This window comes from Cenococcum geophilum (assembly GCF_001692895.1).
Source record: "Cenococcum geophilum 1.58 unplaced genomic scaffold K441scaffold_5, whole genome shotgun sequence".
NCBI lineage: Eukaryota > Fungi > Ascomycota > Dothideomycetes > Gloniales > Gloniaceae > Cenococcum > Cenococcum geophilum.
In genome coordinates this window covers 4912950-4935107 of record NW_027137563.1, presented here as the reverse complement: position 1 = coordinate 4935107, position 22158 = coordinate 4912950, and the positions used below count along the sequence as shown (strand labels likewise).

Here is a 22158-nt window from a genome sequence, read left to right as displayed (position 1 = left end):
ATGCAGGAGGGAGAAAGGCGGTTATGGAGAAACGGTAAAGTCGCTTCGACCACACCGCAAAAATCATTTTGAGGATAGCTCAGTTCTAAGTATATGACTGCCAAGCGTTAAAAGTCTTTTCCTGGATATCAAGTTCCTGCAGCACTAGCGCAATTGCAGGGTATTGCCCCAGGTAATTTGAGTTGTGGCTGCCGTTCCCTCACTTCCATGTCTCATACTGTAATCTGATGGTGATATTGAAAGAGAGATGCTTGAATAGTGAATGCCAACTAGAGAGAAAATTGCTCTTCGGAGTCTACGTTTCATTTCCCGGCTAGACATGGATATTAGTGAGTATACGGTGGAGACAGGCGGCAGGGTGCCTTGTGTAGGACTCTGGCGATCGGATAGCAGCAGTTCTACGAAGTTGACAGGTCGTTCGAATGCCATGCCAGCATCCCCCTCCCCATTTTTTTTACCTGCTTCAGCTCCCGCTGCTGCGAAGACTCTATCTGCTACCCTATAAATTGAATGCACACCACCATCGTGGTCGCGTGCAAATTGATACAATTGGTGTTTAATATCCATTGGCTGGTGCGTTCGACCGCCGTCCCCTAGTATGGGGTCGTGGTAGCGCTGATGATGCTCCCCTGAGACTGAGGAAGAAAAAGATCAACGCTAGCTACGAATATCGGCCAGGTACGATACTGTTTGGGGCATAGCGGGCAACTGAAGGCGATATGGCGCACTGCTTTGGGCGCCTCCTGGGCCCAGTTTGGCAGCTGGTCGGCCAAAAAAGCGTGAGAAGCGCCCTCAAGCCCCTCAGCGCCCTGAGCGAACCTTGTTCGTAAAAGGGTGCGCTTTGGGAGGGTTCGCGCGGTATGCGACCAGCGAGGACCAGCGATGAACAGAGCGGGAAGCTGTCAAGCATCGACGTGTCCCCTGCAGAAACATGTTGCAACGGGCAATGATCTTGCAACTGTCTTGCATGATCTTGCGTGCGAAAGTGGATGCTTGCCCCAGTGTTTCGCTGCGTGCAGGACTGTGATAAGGACAAGGGAGACCGCGTTCCATTCGACCCATTCAACTCCAGGGACCCGCGCTGTCGACGTTCCCAGGCTTGCGCACCACACCCAGGGACAGGCTCTCTACAGGCTTTTCTACTGGCTTGGGATTTTATACCTCCGAGGTAGGGCCTTTCACTTTCCCATCTGTCGAAAGCTTCTACACCTCCTCACTAATCCCCAGCTCGCCCAGGATTATTGCGATACGGTTAGCATTGTCTGTTGCCGGCCTGTTACTGTCGCACAAGAAAGCTCCGTGCATAACCATCGTTGCAGCACAAACACCGTTGAGCGGTTTTCTAGTTCTAATGAGTTAATCTCGCAAAGAAACACGCTCAATCACATCCGTCGTGCTTTTGGCACCGCCGCTCGTTACTTTGCTTTTGCCGTATCTTATGCTTTGACGACTTATCATGGCTCCAATCGCTTCCTCCACCGACAATTCCTCCATCCCACTGGCCGACTATTTCTTTATCTCCGGAATCGAGTCCTCCCAGGTTTATGATGATCGAGCGCAGCCGAATGGTGTTGTCGCGCCCCCGGTAGACGTGGATGCCATAATTGAAGAGGATAAAGCACTGGAGACGGAGTCTAGTATTCGACCAATTTCCTCTGAAGGCCTTTCCAATGGAGATAGCACACAACGTAGATCAGCAAGGCTAAGCTTCGAACCTCGCAAGTCTGTCGGCAGCACTATTGGGCCAGATCACAAAAATACTGCAAGCAACAGAAGTAGCACTACAATAAAAGGCATCCAAGTAGGAGGATCTGGTCTCAGTGATGCCGACTTCGAACAGGCGTTGCGAACATTCGCGTCGGAGCGCGAGACGTTCTTGGAGGAGATACAATTCAGTACCGAGGTGACTCCACAGCAAAGCCGGCCGCCGAAACCGCGTCCAAAACCCCAAAGAATTGTGAATGAGGATGTGGGAAATCTTAGATCTAGCGTTGGGAGCATACGGAGGCGTATCTCAACCATGAGCAGCCTCAAACGACAGCCTTCAATGGCACGACAAGGTATGTACAATATTCCATCTGCCACTCAGAGTATCAGAATGTCGAATGGGCTATGAGATGAATTTATTATTTGATTTGCTAATATCTCGCCAGCTTCAATCCGAACTTCCAAGAGACTGAGTGGATATAATTCAGTAATTCCTGCTCCTCAGCCTTTCCAGCCAGCACCAAACATGCATCCTCTGAAGCGGACATATGAGCCTGTACTTCTGGATCGCTACCCACCAAAGAATATGGTCGACGAGCTAAAGCGTAGAAATCCATTCCCAGATTATGTCCCAATGTTTGCTTTTCCAAACGACGTCAATGTCGTTTCGTCCGATGAACGCCCCAAGGCAACCTGGCATGGATTCGCTATGACTAACGGCGACAACTCTAAGCTTCACGGCATATGCTTGATTACATGGCTACCTTTGAACCCCAAGGCTGCCGAAGGACTTGAACGCCAATGCGAGGAATGGAGGAGAGCTAATATGACTGGCGAGCAGAGGGAGTTAGCGAGTAGCCTCGGGGAGCGATTGGCAGGAGAGAGGGCAAAGTTATCCCGACTTCTAGCGAAACTTCCTACAGTGGCATCCGGGTCCGAGGAAAGGGAAAATTTGGAAGACGATATCAGCAATGTTGAGGAGAAAATTGGACTGATGACAGATCTCCTACGACCAGTCAGACATGGTGCAGCTTCCAAGATAGATGGATTGACGGACGGAGAGACTGGCTTGTGGATTCCTCGCGCCTATGGCGTTCTTGGGAGAGATGGCGCTCTTACAAGTTTCTGGAAAGAGTGGTTGAAGGCGGTCGTAGTACCCATGACAAACGGTGGCGTCTTGAGAGTGCCACCAAGCTCACCCAGAATAGGAATGTGGCAGCCTCTCGAACGATACGTCGTCAACCTCTGCGCCGAAGCTTTGAGTCCTATGACTTCAATTACTCAAGTGGAGATTGCGGTGCGAGAGCTTCGCATGTATGCGCGGAAGGAGGCTGTCAACGAGCTTCCAGGATCTCGTAACACTGATCTCTACGCTCTTTTCAGGTCCCTCTCGATTCCAAATATCGTCACTTTGTTCGAGTGCGTTCTTTCGGAGGCCAGGATCATCCTTAGATCTTCGCACACCGCCATGCTTCATCTCGTCAGCGCAGCATTAGCCAACCTCCTATATCCGTTTAAATGGGCCGGTGTTTTCATACCTGTACTCCCTGCTCGTCTCATCCAGGCTCTGGAGGCACCTTGTCCCTATATTGTTGGTATAGACAAGCGGTATGAATCGGTTGAGCTGCCGGACGACGACTTTGTCCTGGTCGATCTTGATCAGGACACAATCGAATCTTATGTTCCACCTATGACTCTTCCTCGACAACAGCGGAGGAAACTTGTTTCCTTATTACAACTGTCGGCTCCTCACCACAATAGATACGGTGTCCCTGTCGGGCCTCCAGTATATGCGCAAGAGGCGTACCCTTTTGATGGGTTTTCTTCTGAGAATCCGTCCATATTTATACATAAACCGCCTCCATCTACTCTCGCGACATATGCTGGGCTCAACTCTGCGTCTTTTGGGACTGTCGTGGGTCCAGGCCCGCCACCGCTAGTTTTCAATGCTTTCCTCCAGTCAAGGAACGATCAAAGTCGCGGTAATGACAGACCCTCTACTGCATCTACAATCAAGACCGGCTCCCCTCCTAGTCCTAAGCTTTCTCCCATCTCCACCGTCTTCCCACCAGTACCTACTACACCGATTTCACGAAGCGACTCTGGTTTCGCGCTACAGGCGAATCTTCGCGAGAAACGATCTGGACATTTCGAAACATCGTCGCGCAGGAGCTCGTCGGTAGGTTCAAGTGATAATTCGGCAAAATTTCCTCCTAATAGATACAAACAGTTTGGATTCGAAAGGGTACCAACACTCAAACGTCCGAGTCAATCTTTCCTTGGCCATGCTCCTAGCACTTCGACATCAAGTTTGAGTAACGAGATACGCGCGCCATCCTCGTACGCTCCATCAGTTTATGCGCAGTCCACGTTAGCGGCTTCAACAATCATGCCTGGATTCCTCGTGCAACCTGTTCGTAATACTGAGACGGTTCGATGGGTTGAAGGTCACTGCTTACAATGGAGGCTGCATGATGAGAAAACCTCATGCTCGGTATGTGATGAGAAGTCGGACGAAGGAATCTATAGGTGCACTGGTAAGTAATAAGGTTTCCCCTAACGTTTCAATTGTCTGACATCTTCTAAGGCTGCAATGTCTGCGCTCACGGTCGATGCGCCTCTCAAATTTGTGTCGTGTGTCCGACTGCATTCCGCCCTGACCAAGTCCAAGCAGCTTTTGTCCGCTGTTTTGCTAGTCTTCTCTACACTTATCGCCGTTATCTGCATCCAGCTACAGGAGACCAAAAGAAGTCTGGACTGATATATAGGTTCAATATGGACGGTTTCTTAGGAAGCATGCCTCGTGAAAATGCAGAATATATGAGCATGTTGCACCAGACTCAAGGTGAGCCGCGCCAAATGCTTGTAGTATAGGAATTCTTAGCTGACGGTATTTTCAGGCTTCAATGAGTTCATCCATGAGCGAGAAAGCAAAAGGTCCGATGATCCATCTATCAAGCTCTTCGATCAAATCATTCTTTCTAAGAAGAACCGCAGTCGCACATCGATATTCCACAAGTCTAGTGAGTCCTGCAATATTGTGTCTAGGCTGCTTTCGATCATAACTAAGAACTATCAAGGTACCGACTTTCTCTCTGACACGACGGATCATCTATGGCGCTCAGCAGCAGCAACGCCACCGAATGCTCGCTTTCCTGGAGACTATAGACAAGTCGTGAGCAGAAGTGAGCTCTCATGACATTCATCCCAGCTGAGTACATGTTTACTGATATGGCAATTAGTTCCGGCAAAATTGGACCCAACTCTTATGAAAGAACCACGTGTGATACAAGGAGTACCGCGTATTCCACAAGCAAAAGCACGTCGAAAACCCATACCCTCTATGCTCGGGCCGAATTCTCAACCAAAGACACCACCTTCCTAGATTGTAGGCTGAGGATAAGGCTATCCGCAATCCGGAAGCTCTAGCAGCGCGCCTTCTCTTTGCCCCACACTCTGTCTTTTCTAATACTGTATATTTTAAGCGCCGGAGCTTTAAGGAGTACATTTGGATAGACGGGCTTCGTCCTTGGATATTTGCATTTTGAATGCGATGGGGCGGTAATTTGGTGTGCATTGGTTCTATCGGGATGAAGAAATGCGGTCACATATCTGATGTATCGCGCTGCATTTGGATTCCGCAAAAAGACACGATTTTGTACAGCTTTTGTAATGTCGCTGGCGAAGTGACTCTGCGTCACATCCCGGAAATTTCTCGTCTAACTAGAGCAGGGCTCAGGAGACATGCTCCTTAGAAGACAGTACTGTATAATGAAATATCCTCTCAGCCTGTTCGATTTGATGATTTATACATGTTAATGGCTGGTGTGGTGAATGCATGAAACGGTCCATACCTGACTAAAATTTAGCGCACCCGCAAGCACGGATGGGCTTGGCAGGATGGCATCCCCTAAACCAACATCGCCAGGTTCCCTTCGCTCCTCCATCTTATAGCGTTTCGAAACGACTGCACACTCATTCTTCTTTTTCATTTGCAATATACTTCTTCTTTCTCTGTCACTCTTTACAGATAACTTGCGACTGCCTACCTGACCACGTCCACACGACACCGATAACTATCCTATACCCTTCTTCAACTCGTATCTTCGATCGAATCACGAATTTCAATCTATCTACAGCTCTCAACATGTTCTCCAAGTCCGCATTTGTTCTTGCTTTCTTCGCAATTGCCAAATTGGCCACAGCTACTCCACCGGCTTGTCTGCTGGCCGCTATCAAGTACGTTGGGCGGTTCCGACATTCTTTGATCAAACAAACATTCTCGACTTAATATGAACTTACTTTGTTTTAGCACCCAGGATGACCCATCTAAGATTAGCAACATCTGTAAGAGCTCAAAGATGGAGCCCACCATCGTCAGCTACTGCGGCGACAACACTCAACAAGCGCTGAGCGACTTCGCGAGCGTGTGCAAGGGCGTCGGTGTTACTGTTTGTACGTGTCATCCACCCTCCGAACCTCTCCCATCACTACCACCACCACTACAGCCACATTCGCAAGTAATCATGCTGACCAGTCCACAGCCTCCGCCGCTCCTTCCGCTTCAGGAACCCTGTCCGCTAAATCCTCCGGCATCGCCAGTATGAACTCTAGCATACCGCTCACAACCGCTCACGCCTCGACCAGTGTCCTCGTCTACACTACTGCCTCGTTTGACTCGTCGTGCTCGTGCACCAAGACTGCCGCTATCACCACCACCGCTGTCTCCGGCCCTACTGGTGTTGTCACATCCGGCACGGCAACCGGCACCGGGGCCCTAGTTCTTAGCACCGGGGCGGCCGGCAAGAATGAAATGGGCCGGCTCGCTGCTGTCGCTGTCGTAGTTGGTGGGCTGTTTGCTGCTATGTAAGGAAACGTAGCGTGTCCAGTCTGGATATTGGGGATGTGATGGGGATTGGTGAGAGGGCTTCCAGGTGGCTATAGATGATGGTGCGGGAAGCGAGGTTTGTAAAATAGCACATTGGCTATTCTGTTATCCTGTAGGCATATCTGGGCTGGCTTTTTGGGCTTAGACGCGGCCTTGGAGGCTGCGGCGGCGTGGTCTTTCCTGCCTGTCTGCTACAATTAGTTTCGTGAGCTCTAATTATCATCATCCAAGATTTTAGCATGTTAATCCGCTGTGTGTGCATGTGAAGTGGCCCCGTTATAAAAGAACGATGGATATATGTGCCGTTGATATTGGCCAGGAATCGAAGGATGCTAAAATAAGATGGTTGGTATTTAGCAGGGTGGTATCATGCATTATATCAGTATCGGACCCCTACCACCTCCATACTAAAGATACATTAGTAATTCATTCAACGTTAAATTCATTGTTTTATGTCTCTGACGCCTTCTCTATCTGCAAATTCACCAGTCTCTCCATATGCTTAATCCACTTCTCTGCAAACCCTCGATCCGTGAAACGGAGAGCTGATTTTCGGGCACGGGTTCGTATCGCAAATGTTTCGGCAGGAGAGAACGAGAGGGATTTTGCAAATGCTTTTGAGTACTCTGAAACGGTACTTGCATGAAATCCTATGTGATTAAATGTTAGTGTTGCCAACTGTGAAAATGGAGCAATGTTCGAACGAAGATCATGGGAGGCGGATAGGGCAATATACCTGTCGGCTCCCCATCTATGTCTACTACTATGTCAAGCTTTGGACCGCCGGAGTCGTTCACTACACTGATAAGTCCCGCAGCTTGATACTCCACCACGCCAATGCCGAAGTGCTCATTCCACATGCCATTTACGCCGACGCTGGCGCGTCTTAGCCAGCCAAGGACCTGCGGCCACGTGGCGTCGCAGACGAACTCGACACTTTCTTTGATTTTCAGCTCGTGTGCTAATAGACGCAGGTTGTACACACGCGTGGCGTCATCGCTATCCCTAACTGAGCCGACGAGCACGAGTTTAGGGGACTCGTTCGGGAAAGAGGGAAAGCCGTTGTTGGACGCTAACAAGTCAGCAAAGGCCTCAAGAATTAATTGGTGGTTCTTTTCCGGCCGGAATTGAGCAATGTATAAGAGGTATGGCCCACGCCTGCTCCCGCTCGTGTCGGATATTTCGATGGCAGATTCTAGCTCTTCCACTGCAACTGGTGGGAACACAACGTCAATGTCTGCGTCGGCATTCGGCGTGCGTCTTTTGCGAGACGGGCCCCAGAGTGATTGAATGTGTGCCTGAGTCCAGGAGGAATTGGTCATGACGACATCAATGGTACTGCCTACTATGCAGTACAGTTTTGCGAATAAGTGCCAGTATTGCCGTTTTACAACGCCCTTCCATCCTTCGCCTGCTCCAGCGTTCACACCTTGTCCTCCGGCCGAGAGCGATTCCAGCATGTCGGTGGATATTGTGGGATAATGAACGTAGGCACCGGTAGGGACCGAAGGGAAAAAGAAGTGTGAAAGTGCTAGCGCGAAGGCGTAGCCCATTGTGTCAATAAAGATGTCAGGGACTAGGAGCATAAATGCGTCATAGGCAAGAATAAGAGAGCCCAGAGATTGTCCCAGGAGGGTAAAATGCGGCCATGTGCTGCTAAGGACATAGTGCCTGGTAGAGAGGTAGAGGAAGTGGATGGTTGGAGGATGGAGTTGGATATTAAACCGGTCCTATAGTTATAAGCATTTAAGAATATATCTAAGGCAGTGGTAATTACCTTTACGCGTTTTAAAATAGCTGCTTTGTCCACGTCGTGGTCTCCAGTGTAGACCACGCAGACAGCGTCTGGCCAGCGCTTTTGAGTTGCTCGTATAGCAGCCCAAAGAACACGTTCTCCACCTCCACCAGCATTGCTAGCATAATTCATGTCAGGCTCATATGTAGAGCAAGGATTAAAGCGTTGCTGCTTACCAGAAAGGATGAAAGAAGCCCACGATACCTTTCCAATCTTGGTCTGCCTTTCCTCCATTCGCAGCAGTGCCCGCGGCGTAGCCCTCAATTTCTTCCCAGTCATCGTCCTCTGCAGATCGAGTTTCGATGTTCTCAGAAGAGTAACTTCGCTGCTCAGAGGCCACCCGGGCCAACAAAAGCTCCCTCCTAGTACGCGAGGTTCGACGAAGATAGTACCCGATGCTCTCTCCGAGAGAGGATAGAATTTTTGGAAGAAAAATGCATGACACGATAATGGAAACGAGGACGGAGAGTAAAAGAAAAGATACGCTCATTTTTGAAGACACCAAGGGTATCAAGATGCCAAAGAAATGATCGCCATGGGATAGCTGTGTAATTCTTGCAAGTTGATGACAGTCTGTTCCTGCATGTCATCGACTGCCGCTGCTCACCGCGCTCGGGCTGATGACGGAAGGCTCTCAGCCGGAGAAAAAGGTGGCCGATATTCATCCGTGCGCCCACTAAGCGAGCGCAGTCTATTTACACTATTTTAATGTAAACAAGACTTATTACCACTCTCACACCTCACAATGCCTTCTTATAAGGTAGTTAAAGTACGTAAATTAGTCGCGCGCCCTTATACACCGCCGTAGGAGCTTTTTACGGACTCCGGGTTCTTTACTACGCCTTAACGGTGCGGTATTTTATAGGGGAAGCTTTTTAGCGGCCTCCTAATTAATTAAGAGATAATAGGGGCGGTTATAAAGGTCCCGCCTTAATTATAGATAAGAATCCTTACCTTGAAACAGCTAAGAAAACTCTATAACCAAGAAGACCTTAGCCCCAATCCTTGCGGATGTAAGAGAGCTCTCAAACGATCCGATATAGCTGCCGTTGCTTCCTACCTCAATAACCCTACTACTACCCTTAACGACAAAGGCCAGCCATAGCCCGACCTTGCCGAATCCACGGGCGTTACTTTACTAAAAATAATATATATTAAAGCCTCTAAATTTTAGGACGTGGAGCCATAAATAGTGCAGAGGGCTTATAAGGTAGACGAAGGGATAATTAACGCGGTATATAAGGTGGAGCGGGAGCTTACGGATAAACAAGCGGATAGTAGATTAGATTAGAAGGACAAGTTGCTTGCTGTACGGCCTCTGTTACGGTACTGGCAAATTACGGTCACGTAGCTCGAAAAATCGTATAAAACTTCAAGAGGCGCTAATTGTCCTCTTCTTTCTTTTTCCTTAGCTTTAGATCTTCGTTGATAAACAATCCAATCGTACAGGCTTGCATGCATCCTTCTTGCCGTGCTCGTGCCTCGATTAACTAAGTCGCTAACAGCCTCACTCTAAGAATTAGGATGACGTAGTCTTTACGGACGAGTTTTACGCTAGAATTAGGACTTAAACGACAAAGAAGATTAAGCGCAAGATAGGTCCTAAATATAAGTATAAGAAAGAGAACATCTACCGCAGGAGGGTCTTTTCTAAGGACGTTAAAGCTAAGGTAAGAGAGAATGAGCACCTCGAGCTTCTCCACGTTTACGTCGTCCTTTGTTCTGCCCAATACCGGTACACGGCTTATTCCGGAATATTTCTGCCTCATTCCGGAACAGATCGTCCTCAAAGAGGAACAAATCGTGTATCGCTTTGAGCTGCTTCATTCCGGATTAATTGCTTTATTCCGGAATAGATTTGAAGCTATATAAAGCTTTTTAACGAAGCTTTTCAGTAGATTTTAGCTGTTTCTACGAGTTAATTTAGGAAGTATAGTGCAGTTAATGGTTATAAATAAGGACTAATATATAATCTTATTAATTTTAGGCATAAAATAAGTAATAATATATCCTTAATATTATAATTGTTTATCTGGTGGAGCATAATTATATAAAATCTTAATTTTCTAACGAGATTTTATAAGGCTCTAGAGATTAAATTTAACTACCCCCCTAAACCACTATAATACTATTAGATTCTATCTAAACTAGGTTACGCTGTAATTTATAAGTGTATTTAAAGGCCTTTCCACGTTATGGATATAGTCTATAGGTAGTAGAAACTAATTAGGTAGGGGGTAGTTAATTACATTCCCTGTCACGGAACCCGACCGCAGGGGCCTCCATAGGAGAACCCCGTGCTCTCGCGTACACCTCGCGTACAGCTTATGTCAGCTACGCGAGGGTATATCACCTCCTTACGCCCTCGACCCTTACGATCGATCGCGCAACGTCTTGTAGACTCCCCGAATACATACGCTTTGTAGCCATTGTCCGCGCTCCGTGACATTCCCCAACACCAAAATTTATAAATTGCGTAAAGCCTTAAACCTACTAAGATCTATTAAAAGCTAGGCTCTTTAATGTTCTGCTGGCTATAGACTAATTACCTAATTAGGTTTAGTGTAGTTGCGATTTAGATTTCTCCTGCCTACGCTAGCCTTACCCGCTCTATTATCCTCCTCTTCTTTAACTTCTATAGCCTTTATAGTAGGCTTAATTAATTACTTTCCTTATTTACTATTACCGATTAAGGTTATATAAGGCTTTAAGGTTATATAGAGCTTTAAGGCTTTATCTCCTACCGGGGGCGCTTTAGCTAAGAGGTTATCTAAGAACTAGTAAGTCTCCTATGGCCTATAGCTCTTAAAGGTAGTTTGCTAGAGTCTTTAGTTGGTTAATTTATACAAGCTCTCCCTCTATAGCAGTAGGAAGAATACTCTACATTTTCTTTTTAACAGCTATATTGCTAATCGCTATATCCTTACTTATACCTACAGCTAGTAGGTCGCGCAGTTATTAGATAAGCTTTTACTATTATAAAAAGCGGTATAACTTTACTAATACTTATAGAGATCTAAGCATTATAAGTCTCTCTTAGTTTAATCAACTCGCTACTAAGGAAGGGCTCTTTAACAATTCCGTACTAAGTGCGAATTTTATAGTAGCTACGGTTTCGAATCTTATATATACAGCCAGGTATACAAGAGATCTTAGTAGCCTTTTAAAGCTTTTTAGGAATTAGAAAAAGGATGAAGTCGCCTATATTAAATATAGTAATAAAATACTGTGTACTATACTTCTTCTTTATCTGTTCTTAAGAGCGAGCCAATTACTATTAAACTCTCTTATAAATATTCGATATATTATAAAGGGAGCTCGACCCTATAGAAGGCCTCTATAGCCGTAGTTCCTTTTAGCGCTCCTCTAGCTTTTTTAATACCCACTACTTAAGCTCCTGTTATAGTGGAATTGTATATATAGGATTGTTGGAGTTCTTAATTGCCTAAACTAAGTTATACCTATAGGTAGGCTTGGCAATATTATAATACTTACTAAGATCTATAGATAGAACGCTAGCTCCACCGGCTTTGTGATAGAGTTATACTTATAAAGCTTTAATTTAAACGGCAAGATTGTCTATAAAATAACCTCTAGGGGTATAGTAGGAGTCCTTTAGATCTTTAATCTAGTTGTCTAGATATAGTTTCTCTTACTACTAAATAGATTGCAGAGCTCTCTTAATACGTTAAAGATTAGTAGTACGCTTAGTACTTGCTACCGCTAAGGCTACAGCCTCTCTATCTATTGCTTCTATTATTTTGTAATATAGTTGCATTTTAGCTTCTTGGCTTAGTATAGGAAAGCCTTCTAATAGAGGCGGAGGCTGCCTAAATCCACTTAATCTTAACGACTGTATAGTATGCTAAATTTATTGCGTTCGAATTAAGACTAGTAAGTAATTGTAAAAGAGGCGATTGTCATTAGATAAAGTATAGTTTAGAGAAGTTACCTACCTCTAGTCTCCCTTAGCTAAATTGTCGTCGTCGTTATTATTGTTAAATTAATTGCGATTGCCTATAGAGCTAGTTCCTAAGCTTGGAATAATACTATTAGAATTACTGTCTTTATTGGCGGAAGATTTGCTAAAGGCTGAGATCTAATAACTGTTATCTTCTATATTAGAAGATATATTGTGAGCCTTATTAGCAGTAGTAAGGGCGCTAAAAGTAATGGATTAATTATTCTTATCCTCGCGCTCTTGCTTAGCGGCCTTCCGCCCATTACTATTCTTATCTAGTTAAGAATCTAAAACTTCCTTATTGCTATTTAGATCCTTATAATTAAATTTAGTGTTACTAATATTAGATAGAGGCTTCGCTATAGCCTAATAGGTAGGTAGTAGTAAAGTAGAGGCCTAAGGATTTCTCCTATATAGGTAACAAAACGGCATATAACTAATTAACTTATAGTAGGTATAATTAATTAAGGCCGTAATAAGTAGGTAAGCCGCTGCCTATTGTAAAGTTTCTATAACTCACTTTACTATATAAAGCTTCTTCTTTATAAAGCCGTTGGCCTACTTTATAAGGCCTTCTAATTATAGGTAACGGGGACGGCTATTAATAACTTTAACTCTATAATAACGAAGTAGAATAAGAAGGGCGCCTTTAAATTCTAAATTATTATTACTTTGCTAAATATAAGGGTAAACACTATAGTAATATAGCCATTGTAAAATAGTAGCGACGACTTCCTTAGCAGTCTTCTGCTTAAGAGGATAGAGGGCGCAGTATTTACTAAAATAATCGCGTATCTATAGAATTTATTTATATTCGCCGTCTGGCTTAAAGCGTATATTAATTAGATCGCCCTAGATACGGTTAAAAGAAGCTAATAAGATAATTAGCCCGCGAAGCCCTACTGCACGCGTTTACGTCGCCGTGGGTGGAAATATTATCTGGAATCCTATTCCTACTAATAGCTAAGTGCAGAGGCGATGGTGGAGAGCCGTTGTAGCGCGTGCAGCGCTGTCGTTTAACTCTGTAGTAATGAGCTCGCGACGCGTATAAAGTATCGCCCTTAACAATACTAGGAGCCTTACTGCCTCTACTTGGAGCTCTTGTTCTACTATTTAGGGAGGCCTAGTAAGGGAAACTAGGATACGAAAACCGCCTAATATATGACTACCTGGCTTATAGCTAGGCCCGAAACTGGCCTTATCTAGCTAGTTAATGTAGACGCGTCCTAGGTGTATAATAGGACACCCTTAGGCTTATACTAGCTCTAAGATCGTAAAGTAAGCGCGATAAGGGCATAGGGATCCTCCTTTTATAAGAACTTGTTAAGGTTAACGCGTTATAGATACTTTATATAAAACTTATTAAGGCCCTAAGGCTACCGCGAAGAACTTATTAAGGCCCTACCTAAAGAACTCGTTAAGGCCCCTCTATAAGGGCCTATCTGGTATTTAGTATACTTAGGTAACTTAAAAGAGGGTCTTAATAGGCGTAGTGCGCGTGACCTAGGCGACGGCGACGCGATGGCGATATAATGGCGACGTGTCGGCGACTAGACGGCTTAACGAGGTGGAAATATAGGTAAAGCTCTAGGCAGCGGAGACATAGGCCAGCTTTAACGGCCCTATAGCGTTTAACTTATAGTTGATTTACAGGCGACTTATAGGAGGGTCTTAATAGGCGTGGTGTATATAACCTAATGTGTATATATATAAGGCGACTTATAGGAGGGTCTTAATAGGTATAGTATACGTAACCTAATATATATATATAGGGGAGGCTATAGGGGAAATACAGGCTAGTTGGATAAGGACTTAATAGTTAGAGATATAGGCTAGCTTATAAAAGGGGGGGATATAAGCTTAATTAGTAGAATAGGGTAGAGTAGGTTATCTGGTGGGACCTAGTCTATAACCCCATTCTATAAGACATAATTGGCCTATTATAGGGAAACCCTTATAGGTAACGCGAAATGGGAACTGGAAGTATATAGGGTGTTACGCCCCTATATTACTACTAGCCTCCTATAAGGCGTAGTACGTAGTAGCTACTGCTGGCTCTAAGGACCTTACCCCTTAGTTAAGCTTTAACCCTTAGTGTACCTAGTAGGTAGATAGGATTATATCCTAGCTAAAGAGACTATTACGTAGCTTAAGAGAATGGATATACGTGTTGGTATATTAATAGACGGAACCGTTCGCCTTTAGGGCGGCTTGCTAGTAAGATATACTTAAGGAGTAAACAGGAGTTACTTAAGCAGGAGAGGTTTTATTTAGGCCTTAACTATAAAAGGTACCTAAGGCTTCTATATTATAGGATATAGCCACGACGCCCTTATAGGATTACGCCAGTAGGCGCGTAAGATAGGAGTTATAACCCCTGTAAATAGTAGCTTATACCTATACCGGCGGAAATAATAAAAAGAGGCGTAAAACTAGAGGCTATAGAAGGCTCCTAAGCTGTATAAAAGCGTACTAACTCTAGGAGGAGACTTTTATATAGACTGCTAGGGGGTAGACTAGTACTTAGGCTAATAACCCATTATAAGATATCTAAGAGAATGGTGAAATTCCCTATATAAGTAGTGGTGGCAGCTAACTACTTATAGAAAGCCCTAGGCCCTTAGGCCTAGAAAAGGGAAAGCTATTAGAAAACTAGGGTAGAGGCCTGGATAAGTAGGTATACTAAACTCTACTATATAATTACCTGCCTTAAGAAGTACTAGCTTATATACTTTATAAGGTAATAGCGCTACGCCACTATAGACCTTACGTCTACTATGCGTATCGCTAGCTACGAGACAGCCCCTTAGAAAACCAGTATGTGAGTCCTAGGGATCTAGGTAGACCTTAAGCTCTAATAGAAAGAACAGGTTAAAAAGGCCGCGAGTAAGGGCTTAGCAGCCTTTAAAGCGATATTAAGGATTACCGCGTCTATATAGGGCCTATTAATGCGCCGCTTACGCCTCTTATATATAGCCACCGTCTAACTAGCGATGCTATATAGTGCCTAAGTGTGGGGAGTATAGGACGACGGCGGAACGCTAGCGAAAAGCTTACTTAAACTACTATAGAAAGTCTAGAACTAGTGTCTCTGTAGGGTTATAGGGGTATACTAGCGAATACTAATAGCTGCAATGGAGAAGGAAGCGGCTATTCCCCCAATCTAACTCTATATTAAAATAATAGCCCTCTAAAGAGCTGCTAAGACGGCCTCTAATAAGGTAGAAAAGGAATTAGTAGAGGCACTTAACGGTATTTAGAATATATTAGTAAAGCGCTAGCAAAAAACAAAACGGCTACTAGTACTATTAAAAGCGCTTAGGGAATACGTAAAGGACTATAAAAATAAGATATAAGGCTTCCTCGCGTACTAGAAGGACTATATAGAGCGGGAAGCTATAATAAACCCCTATAAACGTAGCCAGCGGAACGCCAATAGAGCGTAGGCGGAGTGCCGCTACTATATAGGAGGTCACCAGCACTAAAGGTAGGTAACTACCTTTATCGCGAAATGGGCAGATTTAGAATAGCGATAATAGTAATAGGTAAAGGCTAAAGACCGTATAGAAACTATATAGAAGACCCTATAGGGGAAACCTATAATCCTATTATACGAAGACCTAATAAAAGCAGAGGTTATAGTACTATTTCTTATTTATATAGAGGTAATAGGGCTTAATATATGGCTTATATCCGTTAGTATACTAGTAGTTCTCCTATAGTACGAATGTAGCTAGATAAGGTAGATAGTCCACTATATACTATTCTAGTGTCTATACTACTAAAGGGCGGACTTTATAGCAAAATACGCCTTTAAACGCCTTTAGGATGTTCTAAATAATAAAGAAAGCGCCTAAGCGGTAGTAAAATGGCTAGTATAGTTAGGTGTTTTACCCTAGTTTTAGGTAGCGAAGGTAATAGATATAGAGGATATAAGTAAATACCAGCCCTTTTAAAGCCTAGAGGACTAGTAAAAAAATAAGGGTAAAAGGATAAGGAAAGAAGGGGTAGAGTAAGATTGTCCGCGAAGCGCGGCTAGTTGGCTTAATATGCAGACTTAAAGGTAAGTAGAAGGCGAGCCGCCGGCGCTCTAATGTTGGAACGCTGCTATCTCTCTAGCGCGGCCCGAGGTGGGGTTTTCTCTAAGTTAGAGTTTTTCCTATAGAAGGTATTAGCCTATATAAACCCACTAGGGGGACCGGGACGGGCGGTAAATTAAATTTATTATTATAATAAGACAATTATATTAAGCGGAGGCTTTATAGTAGAGGCTGCTTTTCTATAAGAATATTAGTAATATACCTTTAGATCTAGAATTTTTAACTTACTCCTTATAGATCCGATAGTAATTAATTAGCTAGTTAACTTTAACATTTTTTATACCGTAATACTCTATTATAATTATACGGTACGTCTTTTTCTACCCTAAGTGTTTAATATACTTGCTTATAATTACATTATAAATCTCTAGCTTAGAAATTTGTCGGAACGTTAATCACGTAACGTAGTTATAAGACTACGAAGCGAGACTAACTGTCTGACCTTAGAGCAACCCCTTTCTTCTAGACAACAATTAACTACTAACTTTAACACCGCATACGTACCACTATAAGTGATATTCGTGCACGTTGATAAAGCGAGTATACTGATACTGATTAGTAGATATATAGATTAGGAAATACGCAATAGCAAAGCTCGAAACTATGTATTAGCTTAACTGCTAACGCATTAGATTGCAGAGCTATCGCCCTATTTTAGTTGAAGGAGAAAGCTATATTACCCTCAAAGCTCAAGACCACGTATTAGCTTGCTGACGCGTAAGATCGCCTAGAGAATCGTATCTTTACTTAGAGAGAGCTACGTCACCCCTCAAAGCTCGAGACCACGCATTAACTTAACTGTTAACGCGTTAGATCGCCTAGAGAACCGTATCTTTACTTAGAGAGAGCTACGTTATCCTTAAAGCTTGAAACCACGTATCAGCTTACTAATGCGTCAGATCGCCTAAAGGACCCTTAAAGCTCGAAACCACGTATCAACTTAACTGTTGACGCGTTAGATCGCCTAGAGGACCGTATCTCTGCTAAGAATCGTCTTTAGTCTTTAGTCTTCAAAAACTGTAGACTCGTTAAGGGGACACGCATACACCCTTACACCCTTACCTTTACACTCTTAACCTCGACCTTAACCTTAATCTCAACCTTAACCTTAATCTTAACCTCTATTTAAGACTACCCTTATACCTATCCTTATACCTACCCTTATATCTATAACTATAGCACCAACAGAGAAAGAATAGGCTGCGATGGCTAGAAAATATGGATATAGAATCGATGCAGATAAGGCTATAAAGGACGAACTAGTAGAGTTTGTAGAGACGATAATATACCTAATACGGGACTTTATAGATAACGACTTGTAGTATATCTTTTAGGAGCAGTTTAAGGGGTTTATAGTAGAGAGTTTTAAGAAGATATATATAGACATTAGATCCAAGCTACGAAGACATCTCCTTAAAAGAGGTGTTTATGTAGGTAGACGTAATAGCAGAGTTACTATATTTAAACTGCTATTTAAAGTTATATAAGAAGAAGAGCTGTATTAATAGACAGATAAGGAGATTATAGAAACTATTAGGGAGTTAGCAGAACTACTAGCTTTAAGAGCACTACAAAATAGGCTAAATTACGCTCGTAACGGTCTATCGGGTTAGCCTATAGCTATAGTTGTAATACTACCTAGGTCTGCTGCACTAACTGCTACCTAATAGTAGTATACCCTATTATAACCTACCTCTACGCAGAATTAGCAACTATTGCCTGCGGCAACTACCTCTTCTTTAGTAACTACTACTACCCTACCTAGTTCTCCTCCTGCCTAGTATTCTTACCCTAGTACTACTAACCTTAACCCCAACTTTGTTAAACCGACAACTACCCTTATAGCTATAATACCGCCTAGAACGTAGATACCTACCCTTATAATACTATAACCACCTATAAAGTTTTAACTGTAACTACTATAACCACCTATAGAGTCTCCGCCGTAACTACCCCTACCGCTAGCTACCCTAATCGCTACCCCCGCTACCCCCCCTAGTACTCCTACCCTATTTAGTCCTCCTCCTACCTGGTATCTTTACCCTAGTACTATTAGGGATAGACTAAACCATACTTTTAACGGTTTAGCTATTGGCCTAGAATTAGTTTAGCCTATAGCTATAGCTATAGCTATAATACCGCCCAGAACGTAGATACCTACCCCTATAACACCTTAACTATCTATTATATCTATACCCCGGTAAGCTGCACTAACTACCTCTACCCTCCCTCTAGTAACTGCTCTTACCCTACTACTAGCTGCTCCGCTAATTTCACTAGCTATTCCAACTGCCGTACCACTAGTTGTCCCGATTGCTGCACCGCTAGCTACCCCAATCGTTACCCCCGCTACCCCTACTGCCCCCGCTACCTCTGCTGCCCCTACTACCCCTCCCGGTCCTTAATCCTCCAATTATAACTAATTACTATGGTTAAGAGAGTAGCAACTACAGCAGCTGTAGTAACTGTAGCAGCTATATATATATACACTACCTAGGCTAACTGTGCCTAGTATAGAATAAGGACCTAGGTAAAGACCTAGATATAGTAAGGAGGTAGCTATAATTATAAAGATTTATATAGATAACCAGAAGGCTTACTAGGGAGTTCCTACCTATAGAACTGCCGTCTTAAACCCTAAAGAAGACTTGTCTTAGTTAATTAACAAGTTATAATCTTTAACCGTTATATAGGAGAAGGAATACCCCAGTTAAGAAGCGTATACTACCTTTATAGATTGCCGCTACTATAGTTAAGATTAAGGCCGGAACTATAACCGGAATAACTAAAGCCGTAACCGAAACGGCTAAAACCTTAGCTATAAAGGATTTAAACAGTATATAAGTACTACAGGTGTTAATATGGAGGGGGTTCCAGTTAAAGCCTATAACTTTATTGGCGTAGGATAAATAAATAAACTATAAGGCATTGCCTGGGTGTACGTGTTTAATATCCGCAATATCCGCAAGATCCGCAATATTAACAATATCCGCAATATTCGCAATGTCCGCAATTCTCTACACTGATTTAAAGTCTTTATATAACTGTCTCGTCCGACAAGGAACTACGCAAGAGAAACGCTTGATGATTAATATTAATGGAGACACTAACCCTGCGGACGCTACGATAAAGGTTAAATTATGGGCCGTAGGGTAGGTTAAACGAACGGAGTTAACTTTAGTTTAACTAGGTGTAACAAGCTCGGACTATGCAGAGCCAACCGCTAAGGCGCTAGTGGCGGGCGAACTAATAGCGATTTTCTATCCCGGGGATGGAAAATCCTAATTGGCTGGTTCAACGGCATGGCAGAATTTGGCAGAATTCGGTAACATGGCAGAATTTGGCAGAAAGTCGCTATTGCGTATATGCTACGAATAGTCTAGAAGTAGGCTTAACTTTGAAGTGTAGATTAGCCTTCTTTTTAGAGTTGCTCCAGTGTTGGAACGTTAATCACGTGACGTAGTCATGAGACTACGAAGCGAGACTAACTGTCTGACCTTGGAGCAACCCCTTTCTTCTAGACAATAATCAACTACCAACTTTAACACCGCATACGTACCACCACAAGTGATATTCGTGCACGTTGATAAAGCGAGTATACCGACAAAATTATTTTTAAAGCCTTTTTATTGGCGCTTAATAGGCGCCTTTAGAGGCCTTATAAATCTAGGTAAATATCTTTCCTTATAAACCACCGGAGGTTGGCCTTTAATTTAGCGTTGCGTTCTACCTATATACGAGCTTTATAATCTAGATTAGCAAGCTAGGAAATAAGGTCATTATATTTATATTAGGAGACTCGCTTTATAGAGTTCTTTCTAGTTTCTTCTAGATACTTTATAAAGGCAGGCTTTACTATAACTAAGAAGGTAGAAATAGCTTAGGCGGCGTTATAGAACCCAGATATAGTAGAAGGTAAGGTAGTATTAGACGTGGAGGTAGGTATAGAGTTAGGCGCGGAGGCCGATATCGCTATTACTATTAGATTTAACCTAGTAATTAAGTTAGATATATATTTAGAACTTATAAAGAAGGCCTATATATTGTTAAGGGTCTAATTAAGTTATAGATAAGGTGGTAGCTAAGGAGCAATTAATGAGAATTTTTTAAAGTTTGTTATAAAGTTTAAAGTTTAAGTTTAAAGCCCCTGTGCTAAGCCTAATTAGGCGATTACTAAGTAAAATTAACACTATAAGGGGCTTATGAGAGCTCTCTAAAAAATACTTACAGTTAATTGCGAAATATTATTTAACTACCAAATATACACTTATTAAGTAGATCTTTTGGCGACGTCATATAGGCGTCGCAGGCGCAATTTAGGGTTACTATGGGCCTTATGCGATAACTATTTACCAATAAAATCTAAAGGTGAAATAAAAATTAAGCATATGGCGCAACTATTTTGAATAGCTTCGCGATTGGCGGTGTAGATATAGCGTTGGTGAGCCTCAATTGGGCTATACCGTCTTGTAATTGGCCTGATCTTTAAAAGATCTGTTCCGGAATGAAGCAATTAATCCGGAATAAAGCAGCTCAAAGCGGTACACGATTTGTTCCTCTTTGAGAACGATCTGTTCCGGAATGAGGCAGAAATATTCCGGAATAAGCCGTGTACCGGTATTGGGCAGAACACCTTAGATTAGGCTACCGCAAAATCATTCCGTATAAAGTTAACAATAAAGTAAGCAAGATAACTATAAAGGTCTATACTAAGCACGTCCTCCCACAGCTTATCAATGACCTTAAATTAAGAGGCTTAACTCTTTACCATAATAAAGATTCAAGCCACGATTCCAAAGGAACTGAAGCTTAAATCATAAATCACGATCTCTCCGTTATTAGTTTACTAGTATATCTTCTGACACCTTAATCTTTACGAAGGCCGACGGTTTTGAAAACCGTCCGTCTGCTAAAACGCAAGGAACGCCAAATCTCTACCTTTTGGAATTCGTCAACCCAACACCCAAAAATTATTAATTAAAGTATTATGCGATAGAGAAGAAGCAGATTGGTTATTCTATAGAATTTTGCGATAGTTAAATTCAAGGCGCAATTACTATTTATTTGTTATCGCGGGCCTAAAATACGCAAAATACTCACTTAAAAAATTGGCCGATTTTTAAAACCGGCGGCCTTCGTAAGTCAATGGCCTCTATATTAAAGAGAAGGTTTTATTATAGGCGGACAGCTATGGAGAAGGCAGCGCTTGATTTACACAGATATCTTAAGAAGAATTAGACGAGGCAAAGGTAGAAAGTATGTATAATTGGCATACTAAAAGTGTAAGGGATATTATTGCGGTCACCTCGGGTTGCCCTCAGGACAACCCCCGGACATCCCTCGGATGGTCGCCCGTCACGTGCTGGAGGCACGTGCCCGTAGTATATAGTCTCCACGATCCCAGAGGCCTTACCTCCTCAAGGATTCGTCTCCTCCACAATCCATCCTGTTCCACAATCGTGCCTTATAACCCCCTGTCTACAAAGTCCCCTCACAAAAAGGCTACATGAATGTGAGAGGAGAGATGGGCAAATGACTAGGCACTAGCTAGGTAGAGAAATTGAGCAATTTTAGTGCGGGCGCACGGACGAATATCGGCCACCTTTTTCTCCGGTTGAGAGCGAGGCTAAGAGCTCCTGCCCGAAGCTCCCTCTCCTTTTCTTTTACTACAATTGCTGCCCCTATACATGTTCGTTACTGTCTAATT

At 43.4% G+C, this 22158-nt stretch overlaps 3 protein-coding genes across 3 annotated transcripts; 2 read left to right on the top strand and 1 right to left on the bottom strand.

The window, feature by feature from the left end:
• The first annotated feature begins 1293 nt into the window (after nucleotides 1-1293).
• On the top strand, nucleotides 1294-5174 carry K441DRAFT_259987 (dDENN domain-containing protein). The gene is made up of 6 exons (XM_067640816.1): nucleotides 1294-2060; nucleotides 2154-4244; nucleotides 4295-4552; nucleotides 4608-4730; nucleotides 4788-4892; nucleotides 4950-5174. Exons 1-6 carry the CDS (start codon nucleotides 1457-1459, stop codon nucleotides 5090-5092), a joined length of 3324 nt encoding a protein of 1107 aa, XP_067508659.1. The 5' UTR covers nucleotides 1294-1456; the 3' UTR covers nucleotides 5093-5174.
• A 442-nt stretch (nucleotides 5175-5616) lies between these two features.
• On the top strand, nucleotides 5617-6728 carry K441DRAFT_653640 (uncharacterized protein). The gene is made up of 3 exons (XM_067647561.1): nucleotides 5617-5946; nucleotides 6020-6162; nucleotides 6252-6728. The coding sequence occupies exons 1-3, from the start codon at nucleotides 5855-5857 to the stop codon at nucleotides 6575-6577; spliced, it is 561 nt and encodes a 186-aa protein (XP_067508658.1). The 5' UTR covers nucleotides 5617-5854; the 3' UTR covers nucleotides 6578-6728.
• Nucleotides 6729-6867: 139 nt separating this feature from the next.
• K441DRAFT_603424 (glycosyltransferase family 4 protein) lies at nucleotides 6868-8991 on the bottom strand. The gene is made up of 4 exons (XM_067645303.1): nucleotides 8567-8991; nucleotides 8373-8508; nucleotides 7332-8325; nucleotides 6868-7245 (listed from the first exon to the last, which is right to left on the bottom strand). The coding sequence occupies exons 1-4, from the start codon at nucleotides 8878-8880 to the stop codon at nucleotides 7046-7048; spliced, it is 1644 nt and encodes a 547-aa protein (XP_067508657.1). The 5' UTR covers nucleotides 8881-8991; the 3' UTR covers nucleotides 6868-7045.
• Between the last annotated feature and the right edge of the window lie 13167 nt (nucleotides 8992-22158).

Coding starts and splice junctions, on each gene's coding strand:
- K441DRAFT_603424 (XM_067645303.1), bottom strand. CDS start 8,880: ATGAGCGTATCTTTTCTTTTACTCTCCGTCCTCGTTTCCATTATCGTG. Junction 8,509..8,566: donor GGCTTCTTTCATCCTTTCTG/GTAAGCAGCAAC, acceptor GAATTATGCTAG/CAATGCTGGTGGAGGTGGAG. Junction 8,326..8,372: donor CTATTTTAAAACGCGTAAAG/GTAATTACCACT, acceptor TTATAACTATAG/GACCGGTTTAATATCCAACT.
- K441DRAFT_653640 (XM_067647561.1), top strand. CDS start 5,855: ATGTTCTCCAAGTCCGCATTTGTTCTTGCTTTCTTCGCAATTGCCAAA. Junction 5,947..6,019: donor TGTCTGCTGGCCGCTATCAA/GTACGTTGGGCG, acceptor ACTTTGTTTTAG/CACCCAGGATGACCCATCTA. Junction 6,163..6,251: donor GGGCGTCGGTGTTACTGTTT/GTACGTGTCATC, acceptor ACCAGTCCACAG/CCTCCGCCGCTCCTTCCGCT.
- K441DRAFT_259987 (XM_067640816.1), top strand. CDS start 1,457: ATGGCTCCAATCGCTTCCTCCACCGACAATTCCTCCATCCCACTGGCC. Junction 2,061..2,153: donor GCCTTCAATGGCACGACAAG/GTATGTACAATA, acceptor ATATCTCGCCAG/CTTCAATCCGAACTTCCAAG. Junction 4,893..4,949: donor TAGACAAGTCGTGAGCAGAA/GTGAGCTCTCAT, acceptor TATGGCAATTAG/TTCCGGCAAAATTGGACCCA.